The following is a 14,171-nucleotide window of genomic DNA, read 5'->3' on the forward strand; positions in this document are numbered from 1 at the left end:
AAAAAAAACAAAGTAAGATTACATACATATTCAAATAAAAATTAATTATACTCTTCTTAACGCCTAATTCCTGATGCCCTTGTCTTCTAGAAATAATGTGAAATAATAAACCAACTTTATACTCATCTGTTTGCCGTAGTCCACATAATCCCGAGTGTCCCACGGCGATCTCACGTGTAGATCAGTCACATCGGGAGATGTGACTGCTCTACCCGGCCGCCAGCGATACACTGACAGATACACTGCGGGAGCGATTATCACTGAGCTGCCGAGAGAGTTCACCGGAGTTCATGTTCATCAACTCCGGTGTTCTCACTTACGGCACTACTGCGTGAGAACTTTCCCACGCAGCGGTGTGCCGTAAGGGAGATCACCAGAGCTAATCAGCTGGTGAACTCTCTCATGGCAGCTCAGTGATACACTGACAGAGGGTAATCGCTTCCGCAGTCTATCGCTGGTTGTCTTTGAGAGCAGTCACATCAGTGATGTTACTCCTCTCAAAGTGATCAAGATTGTCGTGAGACATTTATTATGAATTATCTTCTGTGCGGACAGGTGAGGAATATTGTGGTTTATTATTTTTATTGCAGGAAAAGTTGGTGTATGGTTTAATTAAGATTATTAAAGAGTCTGTGTCATTATTTCAAACAAAGGACTTTATTCTGGGTGTCTGTGTTTTTATACACTATCACTATGGGGTTAGTAATGGAGAGGCGTCTCCCGTCTATTAAAAAGTTATGATTCATCTTAGGTTCTGGAGTTTTTAACTGCCATAGACTAGGGGAAGGGATTTGGGTTCAGTCCAGAGGGGAGTGACCCAAAGGGGTTAAATGCTCATGTTCAGCATGGCCAATTGCTTTTTCTCTGGGTTGGTCGCGACAACATATCGTATGGGGACAAGTCAAGGAACAGAAAGGACCACGTGTGGCAGCCCCTCCCCCAAAAGCCAGGCCTTTCATCTACTGGTAATTGACCCATATATTCTGCTTGTATCATTTGTCCTACCACTATCTGTATTTGCATATCTGACCCTTGCATAAGTGTAAGCATCTTGTATATAGTAGTCTAGTGTGCCCTTAAGGCGATTTAAATATATAATTTAACCTTGGGCTGCTCTTTTATCTCGATCCATGAATCTACACGTCCCTTTCTCGGTTTAACTTTCCACGCTACCGGGTCTGGTTTCTGGCTCAATATAATCCTGTTAACAGACCGGGCTTATATCGAATGATGGTTTCTTGCTCAATATAATCCTGTTAACAAACCAAGCTTATATCTGATGAGGAACTGGTGACATCCAACCAGGCTGGCAGCACTCTGTTTCACTGATGCTAGTGAAAAGCTGTATGGACCACATCCTGTCACTCCCCATGCCTCCCTTGCCCCGTATGGACAGGGTGTGTCTGTGTAAAACTGTACCAAGCTGAACTTGCATGTCCTTAGAGGATGTGTAATGTCACGGTGGTACATCTGACATAATAGTGATGTCAGGCGGGTGGCGAGGTGCGAGTTTATCACATGTAGGCAACAGTGAGATTCTGCGTGATCTCTCTGGTGCCATTCATCACATCTGCATTTACTCTTTCTTTAGGATAAAGATTTCTTAAAACCATTGTTGCATAAAATTCACGTGAATCCTCCAGCTGAAGTTTCAACATCATTAAAAGTATATCAAGGTCACACCCTAGAAAAGACGTACTTGGGGGAGGACTTCTTCTGGGCCATCACACCTGTGGCTGGAGACTACATTCTGTTCAAGTTCGATAAACCGGTGCATGTTGAAAGGTTAGTAGTTGTTTGGTGATCAAATACTGCTTATTCACAGTCATTTAGTGTTCTAGGTTGTATAAGGCCCAAGAATATTCATGCAAAGGTGAGATATGGACCCTGGGTCTGTATATTATGTCAATGAGTTACCATTTATATCTGAATGTGAAGTGCAGCAGACACATAATGTTATGAAGCAAATGATATGCAACATTTAAAAAGAAACCATTTGCGTAATGAATACCAGACAGACATTACCAAAAGTACAGAACTTTCTCTAGTTAACAGTAAAGGCCAGAGCCTTTAAATAGTTAATTGACACAATAGCAGAGAGTTGGACCCCACCTAGCTAATATTAATTACTTATCTTAATCATAAGATCATAAGGCACCAAAAATTTTAGTGTACTCTAACATTTAGACACAGCTGATGTGTGCCACAGAGCAAGTCTGTAGGCTGACATAAATGTACGCTATAATAAAAAAAATAATGATAAAATTCCCTCTCGGATTTTTTTTTTTTTTAAAAATGAGAATGGTGTAAAAGTGAACAAAGGCTAACATTTTGGCTCTGAAACACACGTACGCCAAGGTTTGCAACTTCTATTTTCAATAATTCTACCCCCAGGCATATACAGTACCTTGAACAAGTATTCATACCCAATGAATTTTTCCAGATTTTTTTTCACATTACACGCTGAAACTTAAATGTATTTTATTGGGATTTTATGTGTTATGTCAGCACAAAGTAGCAAGTATTTGTGAAGTGCAAAGGAAATTATACATGGGTTTTCTAATTACAGTTAGGTCCATATATATTTGGACAGAGACAACATTTTTCTAATTTTGGTTCTAGACATTACCACAATGAATTTTAAACAATTCAGATGCAGTTGAAGTTCAGACTTTTCACCTGCATGGAGAGCTCCTTTGACCGCATGTTTCCTTCACAGCAAAACCTTCCAAATGCAAGCACCACACCTTAAACCAACTCCAGGCCTTTTATCTGCTTAATTGTGAATGACCTAATGAAGGGATTGCCCACACCTGTCCATGAAATAGCCTTGGAGTCAATTGTCCAATTACTTTTGGTCCCTTTAAAAACAGGGTGGCACATGTTAAGCTGAAACTCCTAAACCCTTCATCCAATTTTAATGTGGATACCCTCAAATGAAAGCTGAAAGTCTGAACTTCAACTGCCTCTGAATTGTTTTGTTTAAAATTCATTGTGGTAATGTCTAGAACCAAAATTAGAAAAATGTTGTCTCTGTCCAAATATATATGGACCTAACTGTATTTCAAAAACATAAATTTGAAAATTGTTAAAATTGTGACATGCATTTTTATTCAGCTTCATGTAGTCTGACACCCCTAAATAAAGTCCTGAGTGGCCAATTGTCTCCAGAAGTCACATAATGTCACAAGTTGGTCACTTTCTCCTAGGAGATCTAGGGTTTGAATATCACTACGATTTGTGAATCGCAGATCTTCCATTTAGCGTGTGTTTGTGTTTCATATTAAATGCATTTTGTTTCCTTTAGTGTTGAAGAGATTAATGACCTTTTCTATGCTGGTTGGAAACTTGCAGCTCCATCTCACTGCTGTTCCTGACCTGATCATTTCCTCTCGCTATAAAATCTGGCCATACCTAGTCTTTCTACTCTTTCTAGCCATGTTACTTATTATCTCCTTGGTGTCGCTGTGCTGAGTTGGAGATAGTAGTAGTTGTTGTTGCTACAGGAGATTGTTGCATGCTGTTTTTGGGTGTATGCTTTCCTCATTGTCCTATTCCCATTTGGATTGTACATTCTTACCCTTCCTTATATACACTATCTTTGGTGAGTGTTTTGTATGTTAGTTGCTTTGAGTTATCCCTACACTAGCATGTATGTCTGGGCCCCATGGGGAGGGGGAAGGGACAGCTTGGGGAATAACAGGAGAGAACAGTATGGCTGTTGGCCCAAAGGTCCTCACCTTCAGAGGTACCTTTGGGAGCAGGGATAGTTAGGGCCCCAGTCCTAATGACGGTTCAGGGCTCCTTTCCCGTATCAAGTATAGTCACAGCGTGACACATAATTAGTAAATTGAATCTGCCTGTGTGTAATTTATTCTCAGTATAATTACAACTGTTCTGTGAAGGCCTCAGAGGTTTGTTTGAGAACACTGGGGATCAAAGAAAGACCTAAAATTGTTTTTTATTAGATATGCATTAAAAAGATGCATAACATCCAATAACCGACATACATACAAAAAGGGGTAAGAATGATGAAGAGAAATAAATCAAGGGAATTGCTAACCACACCCTATCCTAGTACCTGTTCTGTAGCCTGCCTACCAGCGGAGGTTGGCAGCCTAAGGGGGGTTCGATAGTGGCACCCCCCGCTCCTTTGCAGCTGTCCCTATTATCCCTAGAAGGCTCTAGATATAAAGAGGGACATACAGTCATGGCCAAAAGTTTAGAGAATGACACACACATTATATTTTCACATGATCTGCTGCCCTCTGGTTTTTGTGTTTGTCAGATTTTTTTATCACATACAGAAATATAATTGCAATCATATTATGAGTAACAAAAGGTTATATTGACAGTTAGAATGAGTTAATGCAGCAAGTCAATATTTGCAGTGTTGACCCTTCTTCTTCAGGACCTCAGCAATTCTCCCTGGCATGCTCTCAATCAACTTCTGGATCAAATCCTGACTGATAGCACTCCATTCTTGCAAAATCAATGCTTTTATTTTGTCTGAATTTGAAGGTTATTGTTTGTCCACCCGTCTCTTGATGATTGACCACAAGTTCTCAATGGGATTAAGATCTGGGGAGTTTCCAGGCCATGGTCCCAAAATCTGTTTTGTTCCCTGAGCCATTTAGTTATCACCTTTGCTTTATGGCAAGGTGCTCCATCATGTTGAAAAAGGCATTGTTGATCGCCAAACTGCTCTTGGACGGTTGGGAGAAGTTGCTCTTGGAGGACATTCTGGTACCATTCTTTATTCATGGCTGTGTTTTTAGGCAAGACTGAGAGAGAGCCCATTCCCTTGGCTGAGAAGCAACCCCACACATGAATGGTTTCAGGATGCTTGACAGTTGGCATGAGACAAGACTGGTGGTAGCGCTCACCTGGTCTTCTCCGAATAAGCCGTTTTCCAGATGTCCCAAACAATCGAAAAGGGGATTCATCAGAGAAAATGACTTTACCCCAGTCCTCAGCAGTCCACTCCCTGTACCTCTTGCAGAATATCAGTCTGTCCATGATGTTTTTTCTGGAGAGAAGTGGCTTCTTTGCTGCCCTCCTTGAGACCAGGCCTTGCTCCAAGAGTCTCCGCCTCACAGTGCGTGCAGATGCACTCACACCTGCCTGCTGCCATTCCTGAGCAAGCTCTGCACTGCTGGTAGCCCGATCCCGCAGCTGAAACACTTTTAAGAGACGGTCCTGGCGCTTGCTGGTCTTTCTTGGACGCCCTGGAGCCTTTTTGGCAACAAGGGAACCTCTCTCCTTGAAGTTCTTGATGATGCGATAGATTGTTGACTGAGGTGCAATCTTTCTAGCTGCGATACTCTTCCCTGTTAGGCCATTTTTGTGCAGTGCAATGATGACTGCACGTGTTTCTTTAGCGATAACCATGGTTAACAGAAGAGAAACAATGATGCCAAGCACCAGCCTGCTTTTAAAGTGTCCAGTGGTGTCATTCTTACTTAATCATGACAGATTGATCTCCAGCCCTGTCCTCATCAACACCCACACCTGTGTTAATGGAGCAATCACTGAAACGATGTTAGCTGGTCCTTTTAAGGCAGGGCTGCAATGATGTTGAAATGTGTTTTGGGGGATAAAGTTCATTTTCTAGGCAAATATTGACTTTGCAAGTAATTGCTGTTAAGCTGATCACTCTTTATAACATTCTGGAGTATATGCAAATTGCCATTAGAAAAAATGAAGCAGTAGACTTTGTAAAAATTAATATTTGTGTCATTCTCGAAACTTTTGGCCATGACTGTAGTGTACACAGACCCAGGTAAAAAAAATGTGCACCAAAAAACTAGATTATTATCTGAACAGCTTAACTGGTGATAATAAACTAACAATGTGTGCAAAGACTACAGTAACCATCCGAAACCATTACCAAAGATGGACCGTATACACATGTAGGGAGCAGCTGATGTTTGTAAGTGGCTGAACAATCTTGTTGATTCGCTGCAGTAAGCTAGCAGCTGACCTTGCCCTGCTTACCACCCTTCACTATCCTCTTCCTAACATCGGAGGTTGGCACCCTAGGGAGAGTGATGTGGGCGCTCCCGCTCCTCGGCAGCTGCCCCTTATGTCCCTGCAATGCCCTACCGTGGTCCTTAGGTTGGGCAATCAGTAAACTACATGTTGCAAGTGTAACAGGACAATTGACCACAATGATTGACTGGTATATCAATTATCAAAAAAAAATGGAAAATCATATGACAGTAGGCTGTTGGAAAAAATCTATAGGTTGGGAGGTATATGGAAGTAGAAAAGATAGAAGAGGAAATCCCTAAATTTAATATGCACCACAATTGCACCTCAAAAAATATCTATAGATTCACTTGTGGCAAGGATTATTACCCTTGATAAATAGTTTTGAGTCCCTGCTCACCAGTGGGCTGTCTATACATATAAGACAGTCATGCCATCACCACAGCATCATACACCTGTAATTCTATCAAGCCTCCTGATGAGCTGAAAGCGATACGTGTCGCGGCGATGCAGCATCACATCTAGGCATCTAACAATAAGTACCATCTGCCTCTAACACTACTAACATATGTGTCTCGCTGATACCTGTCACATTGCAGGTTTATAACACAATGGCTGCCTTGCGTATCTGATGATTTCTATAGTGACTTTAATGTGATGACTTAATATGTGAGATATATATATATATATATATATATATATATATATATATATATATATATATATATATATATATATATATATATATATATATATATATATAATACACACACGCAGCCCACTGATGAGCATGTCTCAAAACTATTTATCAAGGGTAAAACTCCTTGCCATAAGTGAATCTATAGATATTTTTTCGGGGGTTTTGGCCATCAGATTTAGGGATTTCATCTTCTTTCTTTTTCTACCTCCATATACCTCCCACCCTGTAGATTTTTTTTCAACAGCCTACTGTCATATGGTTTTCCATTCGTTGATGATTGACAGGTATATCAATCATTGTGGTCAATTGTCCTGTTACACTTATGGCTACGCAACATGTAGTTTACTGGTTGTCCACCGTAGGGTCCACGGTAGGGCATTGCAGGGACATAAGGTGCTGCCACCGAGGAGCGGAGGCGAGGACAGGACAGTGAAGGGTGTTAAGCAGGGCAAGGTCAGCTGCTAGCTTTTTGGTGCGAACCAAGAAGATTGTTTAGCCACTTACCAATATCAGCTGCTCCCCACATGGGTATATGGTCCAACTTTTGATACTGGTTTCGGATGGTTACTGTAGTCTTTGAAAACATCGTCAGGTTACTATCGCCAGTTAAGCTGTTCAGATAATCTAGTTTTTTGTGCACTTTTTTACCTGGGCTAATAGGGACAGCCGCCGAGGAGCGGGGCATCACTATCGAACCCCCTTAGCGGGCCAACCTCTGCTGGTAGGCAAGCTACAGAACAGAAATACAGCTGAAAAGGGGCAGCACCGCTTACCTGCCCAGGTCTCTGAACAAATGCACTGCAAGATGCAGCCAACCCATATAGCAAAGATGTCGGCAACACCGGTGCAAAATACTAAATAGACAGCCACTCACAGCCTACCAATTAATGGAGGGGGGTGACTGCTTAGTATATGTTTGCACAGTAGATGCCTGTATAGGGCGCTGTTCACATGCAGGTAATGCATAGTGTCTGGTTCTCAGCCTATTTCTCACTCCCATACTATTCGATTAGGCGGGCTGGCCAGCACTCTCTAAATGCATCCCATGTGAACATCCCTGTATACAAGACCCAGACACTATGCATTACCTGCATGTTAACCCCCTCCTTTAATAGGTAGGCTGTGAGTGACTGTCTATTTAGTATTTTGCACTTGTGTTGCCGACATCTTTGCTATATGGGTTGGCTGCATCCTGTAGTGCATATATTCAGAGACCTTGGCAGGTAAGCGGTGCTGCCCCTTTTTAGCAGTATTTTTGAATTTTTGGAGGATTTCAGTCCTCTTTTGTGGCTTTGCTGCTAAGTTTAGTGTTAGGCTACAGAACAGGTACTAGGATAGGGTATAGTTAGCAATTCCCTTTATTTCTCTATATCATTCTTATCCTTTTTGTATGTACGGTATGTCTGTTGGATGTTATGCATCCATTTAATGCATATCTAATAAAAATAAATTTTTAGGTAGTTTTTTTCTATAATAAATGTACTTTATAGGGACCACTTGTTTGATTTTTCTGAGTTATAACATTGGGGATCAAACAGCATCATGAAAACCAAGAAACACGCCATAGCCCAAGCTCTGAACAGCTCACAGAGCACTTTTTCATTCCATCATCCAAAAATGGAAAGAGTATGGCACACCTGCAAACCTACCAAGACATGGCTGTCCACTGGAACTGACATTCCATTTACAAAGTTTGGAATTTTCATTTTTTAAATTTACTGGGTAGCGCAATTAGCCCATTGATCCTTTGGGTTCTTGAACGAATAGCAGTGCTCCTAAGTTCAACTTTTCTATTTTAGTAAACTTATTTGTCCCATGGTTTTAACATGTGCCACCTTCCTGCTTTTACTTGTATTGTCAGGCCTTTCCAAAATGTCCTTGTTTTTTCTACTTCACTACTATATCGTATTGAACCTTTTAAAGGGGATTTCAACCACAATGTCTTATGACCTATGGTTGAGATTGACCGTGCGACACTTTCAGTAGAGGGCTGACCACTAGAGATACCTACTGATGGTGATAGTGGATGTTTTTAGTCATGAATGCAGGGGAGGAAAGTCACACATGCAACAATCTAGTCTTGCAAGGAGTTGCTCAAACACAGAATGGGTACAACCTATTTATTGATAGGTCATAAAAGATTCTGGCAGGAGCGTCCCTTAACATTTGTACAGAGGTCGAGAGACTGAGATGTGAGGCGGGAGGCTTGTTGATTTTACAGGTGTGCTCTACACCTGTCAGGAAGCTGCTACGTCAGTGCTTGGAATGGTCAACAATGAGCTAAGATTATGCTTTCATTTATAGGTATCTGTTCCGCAGTGGAAACCCTGAACATCCTGGAGACTTGTTAACAAACGCAACTGTGGACGTTTTACCTTACCAGGTATAATAATGAAGGGCAGTTACAATTCTGTATGCTTCCGAACTGTAATCTCCTAGCATTCTGTGCTTGATGACCTGCATTCTAGTAAGTGTAGGCTTTACACTAGGAATTGTAAGTAATCTGATATATAGGTGCAGCTAGACATGTACAATTAGGTCCAGAAATATTTAGCACTGGTACAAGTTTTGGCCTTTTAGCTGTTTTATATAACTTTATCTTGAATGTTTTTGTAATCAATATGAGCTTAAAGTGCAGACTCTCAGCTTTAATTTGAGGGTATTCACAGCCTAATTGTAGTAAGGGTTTATGAATTACAGCTGTTTAATTTGTAGCTGCTTCTTTTTAAGGTGACCAATTGGACAATTTATCTCGGAAGCTCTTTAATGGGCTGCATCGGCTTTTCCCTCATTGATTCATCATCAATTAAGAACGTAAAAGGTCTGGCACTGATTCCAGATGTGGCATTTGCAATTGTAAGCTGTTGCTGTGAACCCACAACATGCGGTCAAAGGAGCTCTCAGTGGAAGTGAAACAGACCATCATTAGGCTTTAAAAAAAAAAAAAGTCAGAGTACAAATTTTAGAAATGGTCAAATCAACAGTTTGGTTTGGTACTTTCTGGAAAAGAAAGGGCACAATGTTGAGTTTTGGAACTCAAAAAAGGCTTGGACATCCACAGAAGACCACAGTGGTGGATGATCACAGAATCCTTTCATTGGTGAATAAAAGCCTCTTTACCACTACCACCCAAGTGAAGAACACTCCAAAGAAAGTAGGTGTTTCAGTATGTAAGTCTACCGTAAAGAGAAGACTTCACAGGAGCAAATAAAGAAGATTCACAGCAAGGTGCAAACAATTATTCAGCCTTAAAATTAGGATGACCAAATTAGACTTTGCCAAAGAACATCTAAAGAACCCAGCACAGTTTTGGACAAACATTATTTGGACAGATGAAACTAATATCAATCTGTACCAGAATGATAGCGAAGGCTTGGAACGGCTTGTCATCCAAAGCACACCACATCCTTTGTAAAACATGGTGGAGGCAGTGGCAAGCCTGGCTTTGAAATCCATGGCTTCCAGACTTCATAGAGAATCCTTTGCTGGCAATGACTGCCTGAAGTATTGAAGATGAATATTTTATGGTTAAATTAATTTGTCCAATTACTTTTGCGCCTCTGATTTGAGACTTTGGTATATGTTTATTTAACCCCTTTAATTAAACCTGAACTTCATATGCCACAAAAGGTCATTGCTAAAGAAGCTAGCTGTTTAGAGTACTGTGTCCAAGCATATTAATGGATAGTTGAGTGAGTGGAAGGAAAAAGTGTGGTAGAAAAAGGTGCACAAGCAACCGGGATAACTGCAGCTTTGAAAGGATTAAGTAAAGGCCATTCACAAATTTGGGGGAGATTCACAAGGAGTGGACTGCTGCTGGAGTCATTGCTTGAAGAGCCACCTCACACAGACGTATCCAGGACATGGGCTACAAGTGTCAGATTCCTTGTGTCAAGCCACTCATGACCGATAGACAACGCCAGAAGCGTCTCACCTGGGCCAAGGAGAAAAACTGGACTGTTGCTCCGTGGTCCAAGGTGTTGTTTTCAGATGAAAGTAAATTTTGCATTTCATTTGGAAATAAAGGTCCCAGAGTCTGGAGGAAGAGTGGAGAGGCACACAATCCAAGCTGCTTGAGGTCTAGTGTTAAACTTTGACTAAAACCGATCTTGCGGATACATAAATAAGTATACCAATCCCTTTCAAAAAACCGTGCCCATGGCAAAACGGAGACGAGGTAAGGAGGGGCAAACTCCCACACTATTATGGTCCTACAATAATTCTAAGAGCATGATGCCCCATAACAAACATAATCACACTAAATAAATTAAAAACTACAACTTTATTATTTTATGGTATTATAATATTAAAGTTGTAGTTTTTAATCTATGTAGTGTGATTGTTAATGTTTGTTATGGGGCATCATGCTCTTAGAATTGTTGTAGGACCACATTGAGGTCTAGTGGAAGTTTCCACAATCCGTGATGCTTTGGGGAGCTATGCCATCTGCTGGTGTAGGTCTGTGTTTTATCAAGACAAAAGTCGGCGCAGCTACCTTACAGGAAGTTTTCTAGCTCTTCATGCTTCCTTCTGCCGACAAGCTTTTTGTAGAGGGAAATTTCATTCTCCAGCAGGACTTGGCACCTGTCCACACTGCCAAAAGTACCAATACCTGGTTTAAAAACAACAGTATCACTGTGCTTGATTAGCCAGCAAACTCACCTGACCTTAACCCCATAGAGAATCTACGGGGCATTGTCAAAAGGAAGATGAGGCACCAGACCCAACAATGCATACAAACTGAAGGCTGCTATCAAAGCAACCTGGGCTTCCATAACACCTCAGCAATGTCACAGGCTGATCGCTTCCATGCCACACCGCATTGATGCAGTAATTGATGCAAAAGGAGCCCTGACCAAGTGTTGAGTGCATTTAATGAACATACATTCAGTAGGCCAACATTTTGGATTTTAAAATTATTTTTCAAGCTGGTGTTATAAAGTATTCTAATTTACTGAGATAATGACTTTTGGGTTTTCATTGGTTGTAAGCCATAATCATCAACATTAATGGAAATTAACACTTGAAATTGATCCCTCTGTTTGTAATGACTCTATGTAATATGAGTTTCACTTTTTGTATTGAAGAACTGAAATAAATTAACTTTTTGATGATAAGGTGCTGTCACACTTAGCGATGCACCAGCGATCCCGACCAACGATATGACGCGGTCAGGATAGCTGGTGCATCGCTAAGTGGTCGCTAGTGAGCTGCCACACAGGCAGATCTCACCAGCGACATCGCAGGGGTCGGGGGTCGCTACTCACCTGTCAAACGAGGCGATCCTGACGTCCTCCCGCCCGCGTCCACGCGTCGCTCGTCGGCACCACAGGAAGCCCAGCAGGAAGCTTACGACGAGAAACGGTCCAGGACGTTCTCGCGCGATCAGCGATAACCAGCGGGGAGCTGGTCAGAGGTAAGTATCAGACATAGCGATATCGCTAGCAATGTCGCTGCTACGTCACAAAAACTAGTGACGTTACAGCGATATTGCTAGTGATATCGCTTAGTGTGACAGGCCCTATATTCTAATTTAGTGAGAAGCACCTGTATATCTGCCAGCCTACCCACATATATTAGGATAAGCACTCCTGTGTTCTCTTTGAGAAAGTCAGGCCATATAAATCTGGTGATTACTTATCTCTGGGAGAACAAAGCAATTAGTATGCTGAAATTGCACATGTCCGATCAACATATCTACAAGCAATCATTTGTTCAGGACCTCCATAGACATTAGTGTCTGCTGAACACGTCAATATCAGCAAGTTCAGCCAACATTAGTCTAAAAGGTATAAGTAAAGGCCCTTTTACATTTAGCGATGCACCAGCGATCCGACCAGCGATCCGACCCGGTCAGGATCGCTGGTGCATCGCTGAATGATCGCTAGTGAGCTTTCATACAGAAAGACCTCACAGCGATGCAGCAGCGACGCAGCGCACGATACTTACCATTCACACACAGCGATCCTGGCGTCCTCCCGCCCGCCTCCACGCGTCGCTCGTCGTCACAGCAGGAAGTCTCAGCAGGAAGCGCCCGACGAGAAATGGAGCTGGACATTCTCGCGCGATCAGCGATGGACAGCGGGGGAGCCGGTCGCTGGTAAGTATCACACATAGCGATATCGCTAGCAATATCGCTATAACGTCACAAAACCAGTGACGTTTTAGCGATATTGCTAGCGATATCGCTTAGTGTAAAACCCCCTTAAGTATTTCACCTCCCAATCCATTTCGGCTGGGTGCCATGCACAGTTTGAAACTCCTTGATATCTGGCTCTGAGAAATGAATAGTGCTAGATTTTGTTCTCGCCCAAGTTTAAAGACATCGTTCACTACTGGACAACCCTTCTGAATGCCTCCAGTGTGCTTAATAAGGGAAAATTAGGAGAGGAAGAGTAGCACCAGCCTGGAAAATAATTATTCTTTTTTTTTTTTTTTTTTTTAATTAAAAAAGCACTCCCACTAAGTTTTGTGAATGTATTAATATACTTGCCTACTGCCGGTGTCCAGTGCTGTTCTTTTCTGCTTCTTAGTGACATCGCAGACTCGCTTTATTCTGTGTGTAGAGCCGTAAGTCTCACAATAAGAGCCTATAGAATCTCGTTCTGACTCTCCATAGACGAGTGTATTGATAGACTAAAGGCCCCGTCTCACTAAGCAATCTCGGTAGCGAGATCGCTGCTGAGTCACAACTTTTGTGACGTAACAGCGATCTCACCAGCAAGATCGCTGTGTGTGACAGCGATCAGCGAGCGGCCCCCCTGCTGGTATCGCTGATCGCTGGAAGAAACCTCTGGACATTTCTTTGGTCGCTGGTCTCCCGCTGGCCAGCACGCATCGCTGTGTGTGACAGGCGGGAGACCAGCGATCAGCTGTAAAAAATAATAAAAAAAATAAAAAATATAGTTATTCTCACCTTCCGACGTCCCGTTCAGCCATCCTGTCTCTCTCCACGCTCCGGTCCCAGTGATCCTTTGCACGAATGACCGCGAGACTTCGCGCTCCCGCGAGACCGTGACATCTCGCGGTCATTCGTGCAAAGGATCACTGGGACCGGAGCGTGGAGAGAGGCAGGATAGCTGAACGGGATGTCGGAAGGTGAGAATAACAATATTTTTTATTTTGATTCTATTTTTTACAGCGATGGCAAGCGATGCCGGGCGCTCGGCATTGCTGTGCAGATCGCTGGTGAAGCTGTCTGTGTGACAGCTCACCAGCGATCACATATCGACTTACTAGCGATCCTGACACCTTGATATCGGTGTCGGGATCGCTGGTAAGTCGCTTAGTGTGACGGGGCCTTAACACTACATTACATGCATATACACACAACTAATGAATAAAAAACATAATGGGAGTGCACACAGGGGGCATTCAAAAGGGTTGTCCATTAGTGGGCACCCTCATTAATATGTATTAATGCCATTGTTTAAAATATCTCTGTTTTCATGAAAAAGCTGCTTTAATTCTGATAAAATTG

General features: G+C 42.2%; 1 protein-coding gene across 4 annotated transcripts in view; it reads left to right on the forward strand.

The window, feature by feature from the left end:
* The window catches only part of MGAT4A (alpha-1,3-mannosyl-glycoprotein 4-beta-N-acetylglucosaminyltransferase A), a 115,204-nt gene that overhangs the window by 97,085 nt on the left and 3,948 nt on the right, over positions 1-14,171 (forward strand). For all 4 annotated transcript variants that reach the window (XM_073590552.1, XM_073590554.1, XM_073590551.1 and 1 more), the window contains exons 12-13: positions 1,592-1,785; positions 8,996-9,074. In XM_073590552.1, coding sequence (XP_073446653.1) covers positions 1,592-1,785; positions 8,996-9,074 — 273 coding nt within the window. The remainder of the gene's footprint in view (positions 1-1,591; positions 1,786-8,995; positions 9,075-14,171) is intronic.

The sequence above is a fragment of the Dendrobates tinctorius genome, unplaced genomic scaffold (genome assembly GCF_039654945.1).
Source record: "Dendrobates tinctorius isolate UK_male_01 unplaced genomic scaffold, ASM3965494v1 ptg000117l, whole genome shotgun sequence".
Taxonomy (NCBI): domain Eukaryota; kingdom Metazoa; phylum Chordata; class Amphibia; order Anura; family Dendrobatidae; genus Dendrobates; species Dendrobates tinctorius.